General features: G+C 48.3%; 6 protein-coding genes across 6 annotated transcripts; 5 read left to right on the top strand and 1 right to left on the bottom strand.

The window, feature by feature from the left end:
• Window positions 1–85: 85 nt before the first annotated feature.
• On the top strand, window positions 86–1438 carry BO82DRAFT_355334 (SGNH/GDSL hydrolase family protein). Its single transcript, XM_025635425.1, has 5 exons — window positions 86–294; window positions 355–437; window positions 502–748; window positions 856–1111; window positions 1183–1438. The coding sequence occupies exons 1-5, from the start codon at window positions 200–202 to the stop codon at window positions 1384–1386; spliced, it is 885 nt and encodes a 294-aa protein (XP_025490820.1). The 5' UTR covers window positions 86–199; the 3' UTR covers window positions 1387–1438.
• Window positions 1439–1977: 539 nt separating this feature from the next.
• Window positions 1978–3463, top strand: BO82DRAFT_355332 (glycoside hydrolase family 5 protein). Its single transcript, XM_025635424.1, has 4 exons — window positions 1978–2303; window positions 2350–2414; window positions 2465–2562; window positions 2610–3463. Exons 1-4 carry the CDS (start codon window positions 2232–2234, stop codon window positions 3137–3139), a joined length of 765 nt encoding a protein of 254 aa, XP_025490819.1. The 5' UTR covers window positions 1978–2231; the 3' UTR covers window positions 3140–3463.
• Window positions 3464–4437: 974 nt separating this feature from the next.
• Window positions 4438–6095, top strand: BO82DRAFT_355331 (SUR7/PalI family protein). Its single transcript, XM_025635423.1, has 3 exons — window positions 4438–4783; window positions 4840–5295; window positions 5354–6095. The coding sequence occupies exons 1-3, from the start codon at window positions 4646–4648 to the stop codon at window positions 5759–5761; spliced, it is 1002 nt and encodes a 333-aa protein (XP_025490818.1). The 5' UTR covers window positions 4438–4645; the 3' UTR covers window positions 5762–6095.
• A 1079-nt stretch (window positions 6096–7174) lies between these two features.
• BO82DRAFT_105586 (uncharacterized protein) lies at window positions 7175–9156 on the top strand. Its single transcript, XM_025629756.1, has one exon. The coding sequence runs from the start codon at window positions 7300–7302 to the stop codon at window positions 9046–9048; it is 1749 nt and encodes a 582-aa protein (XP_025490817.1). The 5' UTR covers window positions 7175–7299; the 3' UTR covers window positions 9049–9156.
• Window positions 9157–13945: 4789 nt separating this feature from the next.
• On the top strand, window positions 13946–18039 carry BO82DRAFT_355328 (calcium ion P-type ATPase). The gene is made up of 4 exons (XM_025635422.1): window positions 13946–16661; window positions 16711–16852; window positions 16903–17134; window positions 17186–18039. The coding sequence occupies exons 1-4, from the start codon at window positions 14025–14027 to the stop codon at window positions 17730–17732; spliced, it is 3558 nt and encodes a 1185-aa protein (XP_025490816.1). The 5' UTR covers window positions 13946–14024; the 3' UTR covers window positions 17733–18039.
• Window positions 18040–18511: 472 nt separating this feature from the next.
• On the bottom strand, window positions 18512–19714 carry BO82DRAFT_384272 (hemolysin III family protein). Its single transcript, XM_025638091.1, has 3 exons — window positions 19214–19714; window positions 18928–19158; window positions 18512–18877 (listed from the first exon to the last, which is right to left on the bottom strand). The coding sequence occupies exons 1-3, from the start codon at window positions 19661–19663 to the stop codon at window positions 18719–18721; spliced, it is 840 nt and encodes a 279-aa protein (XP_025490815.1). The 5' UTR covers window positions 19664–19714; the 3' UTR covers window positions 18512–18718.
• Between the last annotated feature and the right edge of the window lie 2660 nt (window positions 19715–22374).

Genomic DNA, 22374 nt, shown 5'->3' with positions numbered 1-22374 from the left:
TTGGTGCAGTGCAGTGCAGTGCAGACTTGCAGCAAACAGCAGCCAGGTAATCTCGGGATAATAGCAATCGAGCCTGTGGGGGGAAGCTATGCCAGCACTCTGCATAAATAGACAGCGGTGCGGTGGCCCTTGGGTAGGGCTCCGGGGAAAGTATTGTTCTTCGTGATCCTCGTCCTCATTATTATAAGTCCCTTTCACTATGAAGTTGCTTTGGATAGCAGCCATGCTCGCCACGGCTGGTGCCCGGCCATCGCCTCGCGCGGGGACGACCAACCCGACTTATTTCTTCACGTTGTATGTTGCTGTTCTGCTTGGTGTGTGCTCGCTTGTAGCAAAATACTAAGATTGACTCAGTGGCGACTCCTACTCGCAGACCGGGTTCAGTGCCTCCGGAACGCAACCGTCTGCTGCGGCGCCGATGGGCAATCCAGATCTAGGTATGTACAGTGCATACGTATACCTACCCAACCCTCAAGCCAGAGAATTCATCCGTGTGAAAAGGAATCGGCACCACCACCAACGGCCCCAACTACATCGGCTACCTGACCACCCAGGAGAACGCCTCCCTCGTGCTCAACTACAACATGGCCGCCGGCGGCGCCACCATCGACAACGCCCTCGTCCCCGCCTACCCGGGCGACGTCGCCGCCCAGCTCCGCCTTTTTCTGGATGTCTACCGCGACAGGCCGGCCAGTGCGCCGTGGACCTCGCGCGATGCCGTGTTTAGTTTTTGGATCGGGATTAATGAGTACGCCTGTTGTCCCCTTGCCCCTTGTCTCCGTCCGCCAAGCAGAACAGAAGCATCTCTCCCCCCACCCAACCAGCGCAAAGCGCAATCTGATAGTGGGAAAATAGTATCGGCAACGCCTACGCCACCACCGACGCAGCAAGCTACACCCCCCAGCTCATCGCGCGCCTCAAGCAGCAAGTCGCCCAGCTGTACGCCACCGGCGCCCGCAAGTTTTTGTTCCTGAATGTCCCGCCCACCAGCCGCAGTCCCTTATTTCTGGACCAGGGGAACGCCACCGTCGCGCGGCATGCGGCGTACCTCGCGGCGTATAATCGGAATCTGGAGGCGATGGTTGAGGGGTTGAGGGGGGAGTTTGCGGGGGTATGTTCCTTCTTTTCCTGCCTCCATTGGGGCAGGGGTGAGGGCTTTGGCTAACTGGGGCATGGGGATAGGTTACCACCGTCTTCTACGATGCGTGGTCGTTCATGACCAAGATCCTCGACGATCCGACGGCGTATGGGTTCCCGGATGCAACGTGCATTAACGATGATGGGGTAAGTTGTATTTGGTGGAATAATTATCATCCGGGGATGAAGTATCATCTGCTGCAGGCGGAGGATATGAAGAAGCATTTGAAAGTTCTCGGGGGGTGGTAGTTTTGGATTGGGTTTGGGAGGGTCGCCGGGGTTTACTTGGGCGAGGATGGGAAGAGGAGGGTGGGTGGGTGATGCTGAGTTTATGTATGCAGTTGGGCATTCTCTACGCAAGGTCTGTCAGTACAGTACACATTATGATAGCTATGCGATCATGTTACCTGCACATCCATGCCTGAACCGCCACGGACCCCCGCAAAACAGGATGACTGGTAATCTCCGTGCCTGTTTCACACCCCAGATGCCCAGATGCCCAGATGCCAAGGCGGGAATGGCACCGATGATCGTCGAGGGCCCTGGTTTCCATGAGCACCACTGACCAGCTGTACAGAGGCAGGCACCCTGATCGTTGTGTCAGGTTTCGGTACTGATGGAAGTGAGACGGTAGAGGTTCCGTCGACAGCTCCGTTCTACATTCGGAAAAACCCGCCCAGAATGGAAGTATAAAGGGTCGGACGCTGCTATGGTTGTTTGGGAGCTGAAGCAGCAAGATTCCGCTATCGACAGGCAGCGATGAAGCTACTCAACCTACTTGTTGCTGCTGCCGCGACCGGCAGTGCAGTGGCGGCCCCTACCCACGAACACAAGAAGCGGGCGTCTGTTTTCGAATGCATGTTGTACCCATCAAGGTCTCCCAGTTGATGAGTTTTAACTCAAGACGATAGGGATCGGATCCAATGAGTCGGGCGCCGAGTTCGGCACCGCCATTCCGGGAACTTGGGTTCGTTCACACCCCATGCCAACAATCAACCCGCTGACCGGACCAGGGTATCGATTACATCTTCCCGGATACTTCCGCCATCGCGACCCTCGTCAGCAAGGGGATGAATATCTTCCGCGTGCAGTTCATGATGGAAAGATTGGTTCCGGACTCGATGACAGGCTCGTATGACGAGGCATACCTAAACAATCTCACGACGGTAAGTTCCAATAAGCACGCTTGACAGTCGAGGCTGATAGGGCTAGGTGGTGGACGCAATCACGGCTGCGGGTGTCCATGCCATCGTAGACCCTCACAATTACGGACGATAGTGAGTGATGAGCTACTCAATTCGCAATTCAACATCATTGACCGCCCCAGCAACAACGAGATCATCTCCAGCACCGCGGACTTCCAGACCTTCTGGCAGAACCTCGCCGGGCAGTTCAAGGAGAACGACCTGGTCATCTTCGATACGAGTAAGTACCCCCATAACACCGCTAGCCTGCCGTGGCTGACATAACAGACAACGAATACAACACCATGGACCAAACCCTGGTGCTGAACCTCAACCAGGCGGCGATCGACGGCATCCGGGCGGCTGGCGCCACCTCCCAGTACATCTTCGCGGAGGGCAACTCGTGGTCCGGGGCGTGGACCTGGGCGGACATCAACGACAACATGAAGGGGCTGACCGACCCGCAGGACAAGCTCGTCTACGAAATGCACCAGTACCTCGACTCGGACGGGTCGGGGACGTCCGGCGTCTGCGTGTCGGAGACGATCGGCGCGGAGCGCCTGCAGGCCGCCACGCAGTGGCTGAAGGACAACGGGAAGGTGGGCATCATAGGGGAGTATGCCGGCGGAGCCAACGACGTCTGTCGCACGGCCATCGCGGGGATGCTGGAGTACATGGCCAACAACACGGACGTGTGGAAGGGCGCGGTCTGGTGGGCGGCTGGGCCGTGGTGGGCGGATTACATGTTCAGCATGGAGCCGCCCAGCGGCCCGGCTTATAGCGGAATGCTGGACGTTCTGGAGCCGTATCTGGGGTGAGCTTGCGTGGTGTGGAGGACGAGGTGCAGTACATTTCGTTGGATGTTCTTGGCGTTGACCTGCTAATGGTTATGTAAGGACTGACATCATAGACAAGAGCTATACTCCGTACTGATGGTCTGTCCCTGTCAGCCTTACTGCGAGGATGCTCTAGCCTGGCTCGATGGAAAAGTTGAGCTTTGCTGGTTCTTTTGACTCTTCAGTGTGAATACAGAGTATGTGTGTGTAGTTCCACGGTTCGAATTGAGGGAGTGCCCAGAATAGAAGCCAATATACCAGGACTGAGACAGCCAACGTAAGCTTCCCGGTGACAGCCAAAGTCTGCCTGAGGTCAGTAACCGGCTTGTCGATCAGCCACTGATGGTCTCGAGCACTCTTCCCTGTCATACCATCATCGTCAACATCTCAAAGTTGAATGCTTTCATGTCCACTGCAATAATCCGCAATTTAGGAGCTGCCTTGAAGCTCTCTTATGATGCAGGAGAAATCCCTCCCGCTTAGTCAGGCGAATGTTCCTGATGGGTTCCATGGAACGCGGCAGATGAAGCCAAGACGCGACGTGCGTGTGTTGAGGCTTAGACGCAGAATCTGCAGCGAGTGGTACGTACGTACGTACTCTCCCCGGATTCAAATGCTGATGTCTATCTGTGACCTTGGAGATGAATGTTGCCAAGAGGATAACGGGGAAGCCTAAAACTCCTGTTTTGCTTTTCCTGGGCCCTGGGCAATGGGCTGACTCTTCCAACCTCTAACTAATGCGGGTGAGAAGGTCGATGAATAATAAGCTCATCCGACTGATGATCGCTGGAGTCGATCCACTGTGTATCAGATAAGTTTGACCTTCTGGGGCGGGCTCGGATCCTTCGTCTGTGATCTTTAAGTTCCGCAGTCGTGTTGAGACTGTGCTGAAGGGTTCAGGTTTGGTTGAGCTCCATCGAACTCAGGGAGTCCCGTTCTAGCTATCCGTACTCGTAGAATTGCAGGGTCTGCTCCATCTCCATAAGACGCGTATTAACGCAGCCACAACTGACGTGGCGGTAGGGCTGGTGAGTCTCCGCCACGAGGGTCTGGCGGTGTCAAAAGCCCTCACAAAGAGAAAAAGAGCAGTGAATGGACCCACTCTTCCCGTGTTGCGGTGGAAACCTTGCATTATCGAAATAGAAACAAGCGTGGCGTAGTTGGTGCGGCGCATCTCGTGATTGGTCCGCTGATCGACTTGGCTGTAAATTTGCTCCCAACCATCCGCATTATTTGCTTGCTGCTGACTGCGCCTCTCTCTCAACTCTACATCATCTGTTGCTTGCTTGCTTGCCCGTCCCGACGATCCTTCGGCTCACTCGTTTATTTACTTGTTTAAAGCCCAGCCTCTGCCCGCTGACTCCAGCCTTTTCTCACTCTCTTCCTTTCATCAACTTCCCTGCCAACCTTGTCCACTCCTACCTTTCCCCGGACAAGTGTTTTTGAATTACCGAAAACAGCATCACATTTTCAAAAGTCATCGGCATCATGGGTAAAGGCGGTCGCATTGTCTGTATCTTCACCCCCTATGTCCTCACCATCGCCTCTTTGATATGTATTGTCATGGTGGGGCTGGGCTGTACCAAATCCAGCTCCAGTACCTTGGATAATCTCTACTTCTTCAGAGTATGTATACCATGCGTCTGCATGCATGTGCATGTGCCAGACTAACCTGAATCCAGATCAATCTCCAAAACATCACAAACGGAACTTCATCGACGACCGCGAAAATCACCTCCGCCATCAGCGATCTCGCCGGTGTCTCGGATGGCGACCTGTCGGCCGCATTGGAGGAGATCGAGGAGCAATACAACATCCAGGACTTCTACACCGTCGGTCTGTGGGGTTACTGCTCCGGCAACATCACCAACGGCAACGACTACAAGACGACCAACTGCTCCAAGCCCGAAGCTGAATTCTGGTTCAACCCGTTGGAGGTGTGGAACTTGGAAGAGTCCGGTCTCGAGAACGCGCTCTCCAGCAGCGTGAAGAAGGAACTGAAGGTCTACAAGAGCGTCTCCAAGTGGATGTTCATCGCCTACATTATCGCATTCATCGCCACTATCGTCGAACTGGTCGTCGGTGTCTTCGCCATCTGCAGTCGCTGGGGAAGCTGCGTGACCACTCTTGTCTCTGCCGTACGTTCTGATGCATTCCTTCCATTCCGTGCTTTGCACTAACAACCCCCGCCTGCAGGTCGCATTCCTCTTCACGACCGCCGCCTCCGTGACGTCAACCGCCTTGTTCGCCGTCCTCAAGGGCGTCTTCAAGACCGAGCTGGAATCGTATGGCGTCAAGGGTCACATGGGCAAGAACATCTATGTCGCCACCTGGCTCGCCGTCGCCTTCTCGCTCGGTGCCTCCCTGTTCTGGCTCCTGAGCACCTGCTGCTGCTCCGGCCGCTCCCCCTACAACCACCGCAACACCGCCCGCGCCGTCACGGCCGAGAAGGCCCCCTACACCTACGAGCCCCTCGGCCCCTACGGCCAGCCCCAGCAGCCCGCCTACACCAACACCGCCTACCCGCCCCCTCCTCCCCCGGGCCACGTTCCCATGCAGCAGAACGGCCGCACCAACGCGTACGAGCCTTTCCGTCACGTCTAAGCTGCGTCGCAAAGCTCTATCATTCATCAAATGATAACTGGGAAAACGGCGTTTCGGTTGAAAGAATCCGGAGATAATGACCTCTTACACCAATCATGATGACATGCCAACGAGACTCCTTTTCACTGACTTTTGATCGGGGCTCATGTTGGTCTAATGACGTTAATGCAAGCTGCATCTGCACCTGAGGGTTGATTCGCTCTAGACTTCTTACCTCTTCACATTCATTTTGATTTGTACATTGCTTCAATTGCTTTTATCTTGTGATACCTGCTGCTCCGCGGCATTGTTTGTGTACCTATAGATGGGAAATCTGAACTTGAATCTTATCGCATGGGTTGTACAAAAGTATCTCTCGTAGAAGTCGGTAGACTGATATCTCTGGCATTCTGGGGTTTGTTAACTTTCAACGCTGGTGGCCTAGTTTCAGTTTTACTGCAGTGATCACTTTATAGGCCTCTATTCTTTAGTCTGGATCAGTCCCTAGGCACGCGTCACGAAGATCGCAATGATGGTTACACTCTCACAAGGTCAGTTCCTTCCCATCGTACAACCATACTGGTCTGTGGGAGGGGGATTGCGGGCAGATCAGAATCAAGAAGGCGCGCAATTTGACTGAGTACTATAACCCCCCCCCCTCGCCCCCGGACTTCCGCGGATTCGATTTAATACCAGTGCTCATCCACCACCTCACGGGCTACCATCCTGCGCTCTTGCTCTTTAGTCAATGCGAGTCTTCATCCCTGTTAGATACATTCCGCTGAAAGCCCTCTGCTTGCTTCACTCTCCTAATTTGACTCTGCCCCATACCAACCGACTCTACTCTTCAGAGTCCATCCATTACCTCCTACTGCCGACGTCGTCTAGAAATGCCATCAGCTCGACTCAGTCTACCATCTTGACACCTCTTTATGAAGTGTTGGAATGCTCCAAGCACTTATGCCGACCAGCCACAGCGATGAGCGCCTCAGAGCGGCCATAGCTAATGTCTACCGTCGAGAGGCTTCCGCGTCTTCGTCAGCTGTGCAACAAAGCCAAGGAGAGAACCCTAGCTTTCTATTTACAGCCTCGACATCGTGGAACTGGAGTTGGATCAATCCGTCACTGCGCCAATACTGATGCGAAACGAAACGGACAGGATGTGCTCGTCCACAACACCGGCTTCACCGCCGTAGATGCCCTCCCGACACCTCTCTCGACGAAGCATCTGTGGTCAAGCACATCCCCTCCACGCGAGGAGAATGGATGGACAAAATTGGTAGGATCATTGTTTTCGATCATGGCATAGACTGTTCGGCTCTGTCTCCCACGCAGGCCAATGCCACATCAGAGTGAGCATTTTCAGATACCATCGAACTGAAGGTCGGCTTTGACAAGTGGTTAAAGCAGATCTGGGATTCGGGAATCCTATTCGCTTGGCACAGCCACAGGCCCCGAAGGTGCATGATTGGCATTTTGGCCTGTTCTAGGAGCTCAAATGGACGCCCAACGAAGAGCAGGGGTGAGGCGCTAGATGTGCACCGCCACCGCGTGACTTGATGAGATTACCTAGCATTGATGCCTTCTCGTCACCTCTCGCCACAGGTGTTTGCTCAGTCAATTTTGTTATACAGTACACGCTTCGAACAAGAACCACCAGAGAAAGTCGCCCATCGGAGGTCGCTGTGCCAGACTTTTTCATTCATTGCTTGCCCTTGATCACGCACATGGCCCTCCAACTAGCTCGCAAAGAGAACAAAAGCCAAACAGACGTGGACCCCACAGAGTCCCTGACAAAAGCCTTGACCAGTTTCAAGCAGGTGCTAACAACCGAGCAACTCAAACAATTTGAAAACAACACGACAGTCCCTGATGCAGGGAGTGTCTTGTTTTTTGTCGCCCAGCTTGATGCTGAGAACGCGAGCAAGACCAGGCGAAGCATCGCCCCTCGACTATGTACCTTTCTGACCGCAACGCAGCAGTTTGCGGGGGCTGTGGAAACATTTGTCAGCTCCCATCCGGAGACGGCGGCCTTGATTTGGGGTGGAATCAAAACCGCCATAACCGTAGCCAGCAATATCGCCTCTTATTTCGACAAGGTCACCAACATGATTAAGGACATCGGTCTTACCTGCCCCACCATTCAAGAGTTTGGCCAGCTTTACCATGGGCATGCCGGTCTTCAGCGTTCATTGTGTGACTACTATGCCGTGATAGTTGAGCTATGTAGCAAGGTCATCGAGGTGTCTCGTCGAGGATCAGCCTTGCAGACCATCTGCTCCATTTGGAGTCCTTTCGAGTCCGAGTTCAGCCCATTTTTGGAGAGACTACCTTCCACCAGGAAGCAGGTAATGTTGCAGGTCTCTCTTGCCTCAAAAAAGGCTGACCAAGAGGCAAAAATGCTGCTGGAATATGAGAGCAAGGAAAACTCCTCGTACAGGTCATCTGCGTTGAACTTTTTCAGCAATTCAGCACACCGCCAAGAGGAGGCGAGGCAGTGGCAGATCAACCAGGTAAAGCGAGAAAGGGCGTCCTTGAAGATCAAAATCCGACAGCATCTGTCTCCCGTCGACCACATTCCACCTTGGAAACGAATTCTAAAGCAGCGAGTCCAATCAACCGCCGAGTGGCTACTGCATGACGACACATTCCTTGAGTGGAAGGTTAATCCAGAGACATCAATTCTTTGGTGCTCTGGAACGATGGGCATGGGGAAGACTGTTCTGATGTCTAATGTGGTCTCTTTTCTACATTCGGCACGACGTGAAAATGATTCTGTTGCGCATTTCTTCTGTCAAGCAGACAATCAGCCATCTCTTTCGGCGCGAAACATCGTCGGCAGCATTTGTCGCCAGCTGCTTGATTCGTTGATTGAGAGGAGCAGTCACGAAGATCTGCTCTCGATTGAGCACGATTGTGAAGGTCTGGACACGAACGAAACCGTACAATTCCTCCTCTCGAGAATGGTCAAAGAGCGGATGTACTATATTGTCCTTGATGGAATAGACGATTGTGAGACGGCTCAGATTCGAGAAATGGCAAGGGCTCTGGGGATGCTCTCCCAAGGAAAGGTCGGGGCGTTGAAGATTATTTGTACGGGTCGTCCGGGCCTTGAGGTGGATTTGTTCAAGTGGGGCCGGCCACAGCATCGCGTTGTGATTGATCAGGGGAAGCTCAACGTCGATATGGAACGATACATCGCTGCAACGCTATATGATTGCTTGGAGGATGGTGAGCTGGTCCCCCAAGATCAGGAAATCGTCACAACAATCGTGGATGCTTTACTGAAGGGCTCCCAGGGAATGTAAGTATAATATCCAGGGATCAACCATTGTGTTGAAGTTGAAAATCCTAATTGGATCTCACTTAGGTTTCTGTGGGCAGGTTTATGTATCAGAGACCTGTGTGAAAAGAACTGCGATGAAGACATACTTGATGCGTTGAACCACCTTCCGCGTGGTTTGGCTGAGCTTTTTGATTCAAAGATTCATCGAATCCAGCAGGGAAAGGATTCTCACCATGCAATGGACTTGCTCCAATACTGCGGTGTGGTGAAGCGCCCACTGACCATTGAAGAATACCGGGAAGCTTTAAGCATCTCCCTCGGTGATAAGTCTCTGAACACAAAGCGGCTACCCAATGATATGAATCGGATTGTCCGTGGATGTCTCGGTTTGACATTCATTGATGACGAAGAGCATACAGTTCATTACACTCATCATAGTGTCAAGGAACATCTCTTCCACAATAAGAACAAGGATCCCGCAAAAAAGGTCAATGAGCACTTTGGCCTTTTGTGCATGACGTATTTAAATTTTACCAATTTCACTCGTCAATTAGTGAAGGCTGAGAAAGAACTCGTGATCGACCCTCTCTTCCTAAGCGCATCTTCAATCTATTCTAACAGTTCCATTACAAATAGATTGATATGGAAGCTGCAATCATCCTGGGCGAGGCGATCACCGCGCATCAACGTTCGAGCTGCTCTAGAGTCGCTTGAGGATCCTAAGTATCATAGATCATCTTCAACAGACACGATGCAAAATGGCGCCTTTCTTTCCTATGTCAGAGACTATTGGTTTCTTCACTTGAAGGAAGTTGGACCAGATGACCAAACAATGTGGACTCTTTTCTGCAAAACCATCGAAGATAGGACCCTACCTTCCAGTCGACCTTGGGACCTGGCACTACCAGGTGGAACCGTTGGCGAACATAATACTTCACCTACCATGAGACTCGCCGATTACATTCACAAGTCCCTTGGGCTTAATGAGCAAGAGCTACAGTGGGCGCTGAAGCACAATCACTATGCCTTATTTCGATATTTGTTGAGGATGAGGATTCGCACGACGCCAATAAAGGAATCCTATTTATTCCCAGACATGCGGGATGAAGCCAGTTGTCGATGGCTAGAGTTCCTTATTGATGTTCCCGCTTTCACTGAAAACTGGGATGAGGTTTTGATCAGTTCGGCCTTGGGTGAGGGACTTCCCAAAGCTGAGACGCTTCAGGCTTCAAGTTGTCTCAGATTGCTTCGCAAAATGCACCGAGTCGATCCATCGGTAACCCGAGTCGCCCTTGGATTGGCTCTGCGACATGCGCTTGGCATTAATAAATCTTTCTTCTTTCTGTTATCGCTTGACAAAGCACTATACCCAAATTCGACAATTGTCAACGACACACTAGATAAATCCAAAGCCGACGCCTTATCCGGTAAGATCAGTGCTGAAATAAGAGCTCCTTTGCTCATTCTATCCACTTTGAACGAATATGGTGTCAGAAGGACATTGAAAGTGGTGAGGTATCTTGTGGCTTCTGGTGCGGATGTCAACCTGAAAGACGAGAGAGGCGAAACGGCTCTCCATAAGGCTGCAAGAATGGGACAAAAAGGATCAGCCGTGATTGAATACCTCATTAGTGCCGGATCGGAAGTCAATTCGCCAAATGACGACGGGCACACGGCTCTTCACATTGCTGCGTTCACACATCAAGAAAGGGCTGTCGAGCTTCTTGTCTCTGCTGGTGCATGTGTCAATCTGAAAGATAAAAGAGGCAACACAGCTCTTCATGAAGCTGCAGGAAGACGAAGAGTAAGGCGAGGCATTGGCATGAGGGAATATCTTACTAGCGCTGGTGTTGACCTTGACTTGACTAACAGTCAAGGAGAAACAGTAAGGCGAGGCCTCGCCATGATGAAATATCTTATCAGCGCCGGTGCCGACCTCAACTTGACAAACCTTGGAGGTGAAACAGCTCTCCACATAGTCTTATCGATGCCCCCATATCCCGACGAGATAGACGAACTTGCGATTGTCGCCGATGAAGCTAGTCCGAAGGGGCTATTTTCTCTATCGAACTTGGGTGAACACCTCGCCGACCTTGCAGAGTCAGGCCAATGGTTTGCTGTCGAATTATTGATTAAAAATGCGGTTGACGTCAATGTTCGCCAAAGGGCCTCCAATAAAATAGCCCTCCATTGGGCGAGTGAACGAAACCAAAAGGAAATAGTCGAACTACTGATTGAACATGGAAGTGACCCAAACGCTCTCGATATCTTTGGCCAAACAGCATTGGATTATGCTGTGGAAAGAGGATTTGAAGAGGTCACGGCATATCTGTTGAAGGTAACAGATCCTTCCATTGTCGATACCAAAGAAAGAACAGCCCTACGATGCGCGAGAGATAATGGCCACGCGTCCATAGTGCAGATGCTCCTACCTTACGCTGGTCCGAGCGACGAACGGGTCGACAACCAAGGGAAAACATTGAAACATTGGAAGAACATGCTAGATGATGCCGCGGATTAGTCTTAAGAAGCATCGGTGTGTCATGACCATCACATGCAATGATTAAATCGCTGGCAGCCATTCTCAAGTCCCGATGCTATTCTTTATGCTTGCAATGCCCTCATTCCAAGGTTCAACCGGACTTGCTGTCTTCTCATATGTGCGTATGCTACCACCATCCAACTGGGTCTGGGGGGATTGTTACACTCTCGAGTACTTCGGGATTCGGCCATCTTCCTATTTTAATCACGGAGAATCTGGACACATCGGCATCAACGCAAGTTTTCAACTGCTACTAACTATACCTAACCAAGTTTGATGGAGTTGAAGTGAAGAAGAAAAAAAAAAAAGGAAACAAAAGACATACAACAGAAGGGATTCGCTGGTGGTCACCCACCCAACTACTAACCTCCCGGCGTGTGGCTTGAACGCGGCCAGAAGGCGGGTGGGTGCCGCTCGGGTGAGCTAGCGGGTGAGGCCGCTTTCCGGTCGCGCGACCGGGGGTGAATCGGGTGAGTGCGCTTTAAGGAAGGGTGAGCGATCACCCCTGTCGCGCGATATCACGCAATCTCACCCGTACAAAGTTTAATTGCCACTTGATCTCTCACCAGCAACAATAATTGGTGCGAGGGTACATACTGAATTTGCTAAGCCACGACACTGACTCGAGAGTATCTAATATAGGTCTAGCTAACACGTAATCCCCCCTCAGTTCGGCAAGAGAGAGAAGGAAGTGAAAGAATTGCTTAGAAGCCCGAAAAATCGCCTAATTAATACAGACTTGATCGGTGGTAATATATCGAATGATTTATTCTATGATCGGAGAGCAGAGGGCATCGATTACACAAATTTCACACCAGATTCAGCAATATTTGATATACGCTTGCCAGGATAATAGAATCTCGAGCTTTCCTGTAAACTGTGGTGTCAGCTTAGCCAAATGAGAAAATTACTTGTATTATCGGCAGACAATTTTGTACATCTTCCAAGGTGCGGGCTGGCTGGGGGTGGTAGGAAAAGCAGTTCAGGCTGGTAGGTTTTTATAAACCGTTCTCTTGATCCTAGCTACTGGGGTCAGGCTATCAGGTTCATAGGCAGGGGATCGGGAGCGGGAGGGTCTTGGCAGCCTGTGCGTCACGTGCAAGACGGTCTGGGTCGGCAGTCAGGTCAACAGGGTGTAGAAGGTAAACTAGGTCGATAAGGTATAACAAGTACAGCGGGTAGAGCAGGTCGAGCGGGTAGAGCGGTGTTCTGCTTGCATCGTGATAACATCCGTATGCAAACAATTCAACAGGGTACCAGTACTCTGTTCTATTTTATTCTAATCTTTTCTGTATCGGAATTGCTTGGTGACTTGTTTTCTGTAACCTTCGCCTATTTTGTCACTCGTTCTTCGTTTAGATATTTTCCTCAAAGGATAAGGTATTATTAACTATCCATATACTACATGTTAATAACAGTATGCTGTCTTAACACCATAAACCATTCTTCCTGCTAGTTTCAGTCCACTCTAATGTAGTTTCACAATATGCTTGTTGAACAGACAAGGAGTAAAACTTGTAATTCAGGTTTCCAGAAAAGCCGTATGCAAAGGAAAAGACCTGACCAAGAACAGCAGAGGAGTCAGACAACATCAGATAGAGGGAATTGTTGGTTGAGTTCGATGCCGATCTATTGTGTTTCACAAGGTTTTCAAGGCTTTGCAGTGCTGGTATCTCTGCGTACTAACAATCTAGCTAAGTACTTTATCTATAGCGTGGTTGAATCCGCTACTTGCTATTGATGACTTCGGGGGTAAGGTGGGAATGTATTTTGTACAAGGCTTAAGGGCTATACACAACAGAGGGAAGAACTGCAGGAAACTCGCAAATCAAGGCCGGCGCGACAGTTAGTCGTCGTTCTTTTATATAGCTACTACTAAAAGCTAGAACTTCAACTATTTCTCTGAATTGAAATAAAAATATATATAAGGATGATTCTACTGTAGAGGAAGAATATACAATACCTATAATTATTAGATAATTGTAATCAAAAAGGATTAAAATCTATAAACATTATTTTCTATACATAACTATGTAATTATTGTTAAAAGGTTCTTTTATATATGTAAGTATTTTAGATAATATGTAGATATAGTATAAAATAGTATATTCTATTATCTTAGTACTACTAAATACAGATTTTCAGATAAATAGTTGAAGTTTATTTTTTTTTAGTGGTAGCTATAGTGAGAAACGACGGTTCGCTGTCGCGACGGTTCGGTGTCCGATCACGTTAACTGATGACGATTACATAAGCTCGGCGATGCTGTTAGTCAAGTGACATAGACGTGTCATGTGTACGTCAGACAGTAAATGTGTCTTGCACCTAAAACAATGAGCCAATATTTTTTAGATGTCAAGGAATTTTGGTTTACTACCTTATATATTGAACTTTCCCAAACTATGTCTGTGTGACCTAATTCCAGAATTATTTCTTGCCAAAAAGACCAAATTAAAATGGCAATGCCTCCTTCCCCTCAGCCCTCTTTGTCATTGACGCCACCTCGCGATACGCCTGTACACCCAAGAAGCAACACTCTAACATCAACTCATTACAGAGACATCTGTGTACGTACCTCGTCTCGCAGATCCAACGGCAAGGACAATACCGGCGATGCAGCAGACACACTCACATCACAACCCAGCGGAGAATCCAATTTGGAAAGAGGAAACAAGAAGTTCGCCTTCTCGCCAGACCAGCTGAATAAACTCCTAATCACGAAGAGCTTCGACGCCTTTGGAGCCTTGGGGGGACTGCGCGGGCTGGAGAAAGGTCTACGAACTGACTTGAGAAGTGGCTTGAGCACGGAGGAGGTTGTGGTAGATAGCACGGCCGGCTTTGACGAGGTGGTTTCACCGACTCTCACATCACCACCTAAGTCAGCTTTATTGGCGCCGTCGCGTGATCACACCGTAGCTTCGGCAACAAAGCGGACACAGGAACAATATACAGATCGGCAACGGGTTTTTGGAACCAACAAACTTCCCGAGAAGAGGCTCAAATCGATCTGGGAGCTCGTCTTTATTGCTTACAACGACAAGGTGTTAATTTTACTATCGATTGCCGCTTTTATCTCCCTCGCCGTGGGTATTCCCCAGTCTGTGCGAGGAATAGGTGTAGAATGGGTGGAGGGAGCCGCAATCATTGCTGCAATCTTTGTTGTCGTGATTGTCGGCGCGGCGAATGATTGGCAGAAAGAACGGCAATTCGCAACACTTAATAGGAAGAAAAAAGACCGATATGTCAGAGTCATCAGGTTAGGCAAGACAGTGGAGGTATCTGTCTATGATATTTTGGTCGGGGATGTGATGCTCCTGGAACCCGGTGATATAATCCCGGCCGATGGGATCTTGATTGACGGTCATGGCATCAAATGCGATGAGTCTTCAGTAACAGGAGAGTCAGAGCATCTTCGAAAAACGCCGGGTGACAAAGTGGACGACGCGATTGAACAAAATAAAGACCTGGAGAAGATGGATCCCTTCATTCTGTCGGGGTCTAAGATTGAAGAGGGCACGGGTACTTTCCTAGTCACTGCTACCGGGGTTCATACAACGTATGGCCGAACAATGATGTCCCTCCAGGATGAGTGTGAGATCACCCCGTTGCAAGTAAAGCTGAACCTTTTGGCAGATTACATTGCCAAACTAGGCCTGACATCAGGCCTGATACTGTTCGTGGTGCTATTCATCAAATTTTTGATCCGCCTTAAGGAGTTTCAGGGCGGTGCAGAGGCAAAAGGTCAGGCATTTTTGCAGATTTTAATCGTGGCCGTCACCATTGTCGTTGTAGCAGTACCCGAGGGGCTACCATTGGCTGTTACCCTTGCTCTCGCATTTGCAACAACCAGAATGATCAATGATAACAACCTCGTACGATTACTCCAAGCGTGTGAGACTATGGGAAATGCCACGACTATTTGCTCCGACAAAACCGGCACGCTTACCGAGAATAGGATGAGCGTCGTGGCTGCGACCATAGGCACTACAGCACGATTCGGAGATCAACTATCTTCAGACCATGCGGCTATTGCACTAGACCCATTGACTCTTTCAGCCTCAAAGTTTGTATCCAAGCTTTCATCATCGATCAAAACTCACCTGCGCCAATCAATTGCACTCAACTCGACCGCTTTCGAAAGCGACCGTGATGGGAAGACGATTTTTATTGGATCTAAGACAGAGACCGCGTTGCTCTCATTCGCGCGAGAGCAGCTCGGACTTGGTCCAGTGAGCGAGGAGAGAGCTAATGCGAATATTGTGCACATTTTCCCGTTCGACTCGGGCCGCAAATGCATGGCGGTGGTCGTTCGCATGAAAAATGGAAAGTATCGAATACTGATTAAAGGTGCCGCAGAGATATTACTCCGCCAATCAACGCGAATTGTGCAGGAGGCACCCAATAGTCTTGGGGAAGAACTGCTCTCCGAAAAGAAAAGGAATTACCTGCATGCTATTATCACTGACTACGGGTCTCGCTCTCTGAGATGTATCGCTCTTGTGCACCGGGACTTCCAAGAATGGCCGCCTCATGGCGCACTGACTGATGAAAACGCAAATGCAGGCTTTGAACAGATCTTCAAGGACATGACGATGCTAGGCATCTTCGGCATCCATGACCCTGTTCGCGAAGGAGTTTCTGATGCGGTCCGCCAGTGTCAGCATGCTGGGGTTTTTGTTCGGATGGTGACTGGCGACAACATAATCACGGCCAAAGCCATCGCTCAGCAATGTGGCATCTATACTCCTGGTGGTATCGCCATAGAAGGTCATGAATTCCGCCAGTTGAGCCATAATCGAATGAACGAGCTTATTCCCCGATTGCAGGTCATTGCGCGGTCAAGTCCAGACGATAAGAAGGCGCTGGTCAGTCAGCTCAAAGTACTTGGCGAGACTGTCGCAGTGACAGGGGATGGAACGAACGATGCGCAAGCACTTAAGACTGCCGATGTTGGCTTCGCAATGGGCGTCACTGGTACTGAAGTTGCCAAAGAGGCATCAGATATCATCCTAATGGACGACAATTTTACATCAATCGTGAAGGCAATAGCATGGGGTCGCACAGTCAACGATGCCGTCAAAAAGTTCCTCCAAGTCAGTTCGTTTTCACCTGCTTGAAGAATAGAAATTGATATCTGTCCAGTTTCAGTTAACCGTCAACATCACTGCTGTCGCCCTTACTTTCGTATCGGCTGTCGCTAGTAGAGATGAAAATTCGGTCCTTAGCGCAGTGCAGCTGTTGTGGGTCAACCTCATCATGGACACTTTCGCCGCTCTTGCACTAGGTATTCTTCCCCTAGATATAAATCTTACGATGTTCCTAATATTGTAATAGCGACGGATCCGCCTTCGCCTTACGTTCTCGAGCGTAAGCCCGAGCCCAAATCGGCGCCTTTAATCACTCTGACAATGTGGAAGATGATCACTGGCCAGGCTATCTATCAACTGGCTGTGACACTTACCTTGAACTTTGTTGGTCATTCAATCTTCTCAATGTGGGATAGCAGGTGTATGCAGACTGTGGTATTCAACACATTTGTCTTCATGCAGATATTCAACCAGTACAAGCAAGTAACGAGATAACCTTCCAGTAGTCACTTGCTAATGAAGACGTGCAGCTGCCGCCGAGTTGACAACCATTTAAATTTCATGGAGGGCGTATTAAATAACAGGTGGTTTATCGTTATTCAGATTCTCATCATCAGTGGCCAGGTCATGATCATCTTTCTCGGTGGAAGAGTTTTCTCCGTGCAGTGTCTTGACCAGCCTTCGCAGTGGTTAGTAAGTGTTTTGCTTGGGGCTATGGCATTACCTCTAGGCTTCTTAATTCGACTTATCCCGGACCAAGTCATCTCCAAGGTGGTTCGGTATTTGTGGCACCGCAAAAGGGACCCTGAGCTGCATGCCTCAAGACAAATCAATGACTACGGATGGGTCATAGCATCGGAAGGAATCCGCGACCATCTGGCGTTCATGAAGAAGGTCCGCGGAGGGCGACTGAGGCATATAATAAACAAGCACTCCCAGGTTTTCTTCCCATCGCGGGGCTCAAGTCGCCCATCTTCTTCTTCCTTGGCCCCTGCGGTTGGAGACCTAGCACCTGCGTCTGAGCGGACGCCTTTGATTACAGACAGGGGAATGAGTCAGAGCTGGTCGCAGGTATAAGTGTCCAGAGTATTAGCATCTATTCTTCGCCAGCATTTCGATAATGTACATCTTGTGCATTGTTACTTACAAAACCCTTACTAACGGTGTCTGTAAATGGCGATTCTTGTTTTTTTCTTTTGACTGTTACGTACATTATCTAGAAATGGTGTGGCTTTATGCTACCTCGCTCGTGATAGGGACGAAGATTCACTTTAAGCCCAACAAAGCTCCTGCTTCAGAGTCCATCGTGGACGGAGCATCATTGGGCATGGAATTAATGGATAGTTTTATTTTCTCAATATCTCAATTTAAAATCAATTTCCTCGGGGTTCACACCATCATGTGCAATCCAAGGGTCTAAGTGCCGGAGATATTCTAGTATAGTAAATATAAGGTGAATAGAATGCTGATACAAATTCTGTGACATATTGACCTTCAACTATCATTATTCTTTCAAGTTCTAGTTCAAATTGGACTTAAGCATCTCGGATGTATATTTGGGATTAACAAATAGAAAGTTTTTTCTCTCATATATGCTTAGCTGATCAATATCAAGATCTATGCAAATATGTGGCTTGTATTGATACGGATGTTGCCGGCTCGTTGAAAATCACGTTACCACATTTGCTCGTGAACTTGGTTGACACTATGTACTGTGACTGAAAGGTCTGTAGGGAAGCTTGTGGAGTGCATTTAGAGGAGTTGATATCAATATATCGATATCTGAAAAAACCTGTGGGCTTTGTATCATAGTGATTTATTTTATTGCATGCAAGTTCAGTGGCTTCAGCAGTTTTGCAAAACTCGGTAGACAATAGAGGGCCAAGTTCACAGAAAAAGGTTATGTCGAGATTTTCATCTTCATGTCCTTCAGCGTGCAAAACACTGCTCAGCACATAGCCAGGCCAGAAGTGGCTGATACAAACATCCAACCCTGCGAAAGTGCGATCAACAATTGGAAAATAGAATTGTAAATCAAATGTAAATACAGAAAAGTCATATCGTCAGCAATGTGTGGTCATGAAACTATGATTGTAACTAAAAGCATTAATCAAACCCTGAAGGTGAAATACTATGGCCATGACCACCATCAAGTGAAAGATCTGGTGAGAGCTCATCCAGATATCGAACGCGCCAGGGTATAGACGCTCGGGTAATTGAATCTGAAATGAACATGTTAGACACTAAATCACAAAAATGAGATATGACCCACAGCATATATGAAGGCCCCTGAGATGTACAGCGAACCCTGCAGAATAACCCAGAAAAGTCCAATCTGGTTATTCATTTGCCTGACGCCAAACTTTACGACCCCATGGACACAAGGGAAGACTGCTGACAGTCCAAGGACAATAAACATCCTCGCACGAAAATGCCGCCATCTAGGATGCCGAAACTGAGGACCTGCTGAGATAGCAGCACACAATAGGCCAAGAGAAGCTATCTGTAAATTGATGTAAGCTCCCTCTTTCAGGTAGTGAAAGATTGTGAGGACAGACCATGGTTATGTAGGCTGTTTGTAAAACAGAGTGACAGTAAAACCCATAAAATATACTCGGAATAAAGCTCCCAACGATTAGCAATACGATACCAATATAATCCATTTGGTTTGTAATGCGTGCTATGTGCAGGGAATGATTCTGGACGGTGTGAAAGATTGCTGATATGGACAGGCATAGGACAGCTCCCACGACAAAACAGCCCAATGCTATGGTATCTGATGTTGAGGCGCTTGTGTATTCGGCCATGAGTTTTGCATGAAGCGGGATGCTAAAGAGTGCAAGGAGAATTGCAGGGATGAGATGAGAATAGATGTTGACGGATTCGTTATGGACATAACCAAGGCTTGCGAACGAAGCGCGAAACGAGTTAGACACAGTCCGATAGCCTGAATGTATAAATTGATTGTCACGTTGCCATGGCGATAGTTGATCCCAGTGCAATAACATTTTGCCCACAGCGTCGATTTCTGAATCTGTATTGTGAGTCCTGTCTGCCTGATTTCTCTTGGCAAGAGACACAATAACATTAACTTCAGAAATGAAGACAAGCAACCACGATGATATATACAAATTTACCCCTTGTTTTGCCGCTGATGTCATCTACATTATGCAGTACCATTATATCTGATAAGGAGAGCCACAGCTGGTCACAGAAGTCAGTGACTTCAATTGCGAAGGGACTAGAGAATTCTGAGCAGTACTTATTTTGAGAATTCATTAGGTCCTCCTCTGGTTACTGTGAAGATACATTGTTCCAGCACTGTTAAATCAAGAGTCATGGTCTATGATATTGTCCACCTTGTCATCTATATGCATGATTTGGGAAAACATTCGCGATACTCTCAGTTGTATGCTCTAACAAACGTACGTTACGATGTGTACTTTAGCCAGTTTGTTCTCATGATAAAGGGAAGATATATCGGAAGAGCTAGCAATCCTGGGCGAAGAAAATTGTGGAAAGGAATTCCACTGATAAGACATGTGGGGAGAAGTCACATTTAAGAGAAATTATACTCACCTGAAGTTCAAAACTATTGGGAACTATGTACCTTGCAACGGTGTGATAATGGGTAGAAATTCCGAAGACCGTAAATCCAATAATAATCCCAAGCAAACTAGTAGGCAATGAGTTGAGACTGCGCGACTTCTTCAGGGAAAGCAAGAACAAGGTACTCAAACCCCCTTTCGCTTGAAGAAAATACCCGTTGTAGACATTTTAAGAATTCTTGAGGTTGAGGTTCGTGATATGTGAAGAGAGTAGTAGATGAATGGTCGGATAATTTTCGGCGGATCAATGACAGGTAATTTGCAAAAGAATTATATCGAATAGCGCGAGCGGCGTGTAATATACATATTTGGCATTAAGAAAGCCCCAGGTGCCCGAAACTTGATTTATGCCAGCTAGGTCAGGCCTCATTGTCGGTATTCTTAATGAGTAGGCATAAGTTTTTGACAAAAGTATATAAATACGGGCTCTTGAACATTACCACGTTAACCATCATATTCATGACAGAGCTTTCCCTCGTTGTGTAAAGGGCTATTTCTTACGACATGGCGACGTCATTGAGATTCGAAGGGTATAGCAATACGTCACTCGAAACTGACAACCCCAATATGATTCAAATCAAACCCTATTGGCAGTCAGGTCACACTATCGAACTCTATGATCCAGCACGTCCACGGTCAAAGATGCATTTCACGCAGACTGCACCCTGCACACGCTCATTCGGCCGCAGTTTTATATGCAGGCAACACAAACCTCTTGGGAGCGTTGAAATTCTGACGGGCAAAAGTCGCATAAATCATCATTCAAAGTTTTTCCTGCGTCAGGCTAACGGGCTCGGTTGGAAATGAAACTTTGCTCCTTCAATATTACTAGCCTCAATCACATGATCTCTGGTCAATCATGATTTGTAGGTCAATCCCACATTCGGAACCAGTATCATATGTCGTGGCAATTGCGGACTTATTCCTGAACAACTGACGATTCAGCCCTGACACTCTCAGCCTTACCACCCCCCAGATCGATCATTCATTGATATGAATATGTGGTAGAAGACTAATACTATTGTCAAAACAACTAGTAGTTTAATGCGGTGTCTCTTGTCTGAGAATCACCTTTAATTTTGGGACGTTCGGGTAGCGTTCTCCAAGACATCGCTCGGATCGAACCCTGGTATATCAAGACAACCAAAAAGATTACAGCCACGCAAGATTTGAAGAACGAAACAAGATTAAAGCCGTTCGAGGCCGGCTCCCGCCCAATCCAATGCCCCTTTACACTCACTGAAGTCGAGAGACAAGCAATAATAAATTACCATTGATTGAGAATGGCATCTGATTAACTTATTTTGAAGTCTGTCCACCAAATATTCTTATAAGAAATTTTCTGACAGCCTTAGAGAAATATCGGAATCGAAATTGTTGGTTCGTGGGGTTTGGCACGCATTTTCTTTGTAAGATACTCCTCACCTGGGGCCTTTTTAGATAATAAAAAGTGCAGCGACAGATAGGACAGCGAGCATCCTCATTGCAAATCCATGTATCTATACATGGGAGATGGAATATGTGTCCGCAGGGAAGAAGGCGGAAAAAGGACGCCGGGCTGAGCGATTCCCAGCATATTGAACATACATCTGGAAGTTTACCAGGATCTTAAAACGAAGTCAACACGGGACCTTTTGAAAACAAAAATATGGGTGACGTACCAGTCAGGCAATCTTGTAATCCAAAGTAACAGGGCATTCCAGCTGTCGAGAGCTCCCTGGCTGTTAAAGCTAAACCATCCATCAGACAGATATGTGGTATGCAAATAGACTTGAATGAGATTCAAACAAGGAAGATCATTTATTTCTACGATGCTGTTCATTGCGTAGCTAATTATATGAATCAAGAGAAAGGGAGCATCAGAACATATGTTTTAAGTGACATCATACTTCATACATCTAGGAGTCTATAGTCCTGCCAGGCTGTCATGAATCAGCCAACCATATATGAGAATAATTTGTCCACGTTTCAGAACTCGATGTGTCTCGAATCGCTTCGTATGAATTATGGGACTCGGTTTACTTCAGATATAGGGTTCATGATAGAAGCATGCAAGAACCTGAACCGAGGAAACATAGGTTGAATTCGCCCATGGTTTGTGAAAGCAGGAT

Source organism: Aspergillus uvarum, assembly GCF_003184745.1.
Source record: "Aspergillus uvarum CBS 121591 unplaced genomic scaffold BO82scaffold_35, whole genome shotgun sequence".
NCBI classification, from domain to species: domain Eukaryota; kingdom Fungi; phylum Ascomycota; class Eurotiomycetes; order Eurotiales; family Aspergillaceae; genus Aspergillus; species Aspergillus uvarum.
Note: the sequence above shows the minus strand (reverse complement) of the source record. Positions and strands in the feature narration are given on the sequence as shown.

Coding starts and splice junctions, on each gene's coding strand:
- BO82DRAFT_355334 (XM_025635425.1), top strand. CDS start 200: ATGAAGTTGCTTTGGATAGCAGCCATGCTCGCCACGGCTGGTGCCCGG. Junction 295..354: donor CCGACTTATTTCTTCACGTT/GTATGTTGCTGT, acceptor AGATTGACTCAG/TGGCGACTCCTACTCGCAGA. Junction 438..501: donor GATGGGCAATCCAGATCTAG/GTATGTACAGTG, acceptor CCGTGTGAAAAG/GAATCGGCACCACCACCAAC.
- BO82DRAFT_105586 (XM_025629756.1), top strand. CDS start 7,300: ATGAGATTACCTAGCATTGATGCCTTCTCGTCACCTCTCGCCACAGGT.
- BO82DRAFT_355328 (XM_025635422.1), top strand. CDS start 14,025: ATGGCAATGCCTCCTTCCCCTCAGCCCTCTTTGTCATTGACGCCACCT. Junction 16,662..16,710: donor CCGTCAAAAAGTTCCTCCAA/GTCAGTTCGTTT, acceptor ATATCTGTCCAG/TTTCAGTTAACCGTCAACAT. Junction 16,853..16,902: donor TTTCGCCGCTCTTGCACTAG/GTATTCTTCCCC, acceptor ATATTGTAATAG/CGACGGATCCGCCTTCGCCT.
- BO82DRAFT_384272 (XM_025638091.1), bottom strand. CDS start 19,663: ATGTTATTGCACTGGGATCAACTATCGCCATGGCAACGTGACAATCAA. Junction 19,159..19,213: donor AAACAGCCTACATAACCATG/GTCTGTCCTCAC, acceptor ATCAATTTACAG/ATAGCTTCTCTTGGCCTATT. Junction 18,878..18,927: donor CAGGGGCCTTCATATATGCT/GTGGGTCATATC, acceptor TGTTCATTTCAG/ATTCAATTACCCGAGCGTCT.
- BO82DRAFT_355332 (XM_025635424.1), top strand. CDS start 2,232: ATGATGGAAAGATTGGTTCCGGACTCGATGACAGGCTCGTATGACGAG. Junction 2,304..2,349: donor ACCTAAACAATCTCACGACG/GTAAGTTCCAAT, acceptor TGATAGGGCTAG/GTGGTGGACGCAATCACGGC. Junction 2,563..2,609: donor CCTGGTCATCTTCGATACGA/GTAAGTACCCCC, acceptor CTGACATAACAG/ACAACGAATACAACACCATG.
- BO82DRAFT_355331 (XM_025635423.1), top strand. CDS start 4,646: ATGGGTAAAGGCGGTCGCATTGTCTGTATCTTCACCCCCTATGTCCTC. Junction 4,784..4,839: donor ATAATCTCTACTTCTTCAGA/GTATGTATACCA, acceptor ACCTGAATCCAG/ATCAATCTCCAAAACATCAC. Junction 5,296..5,353: donor TGACCACTCTTGTCTCTGCC/GTACGTTCTGAT, acceptor CCCCGCCTGCAG/GTCGCATTCCTCTTCACGAC.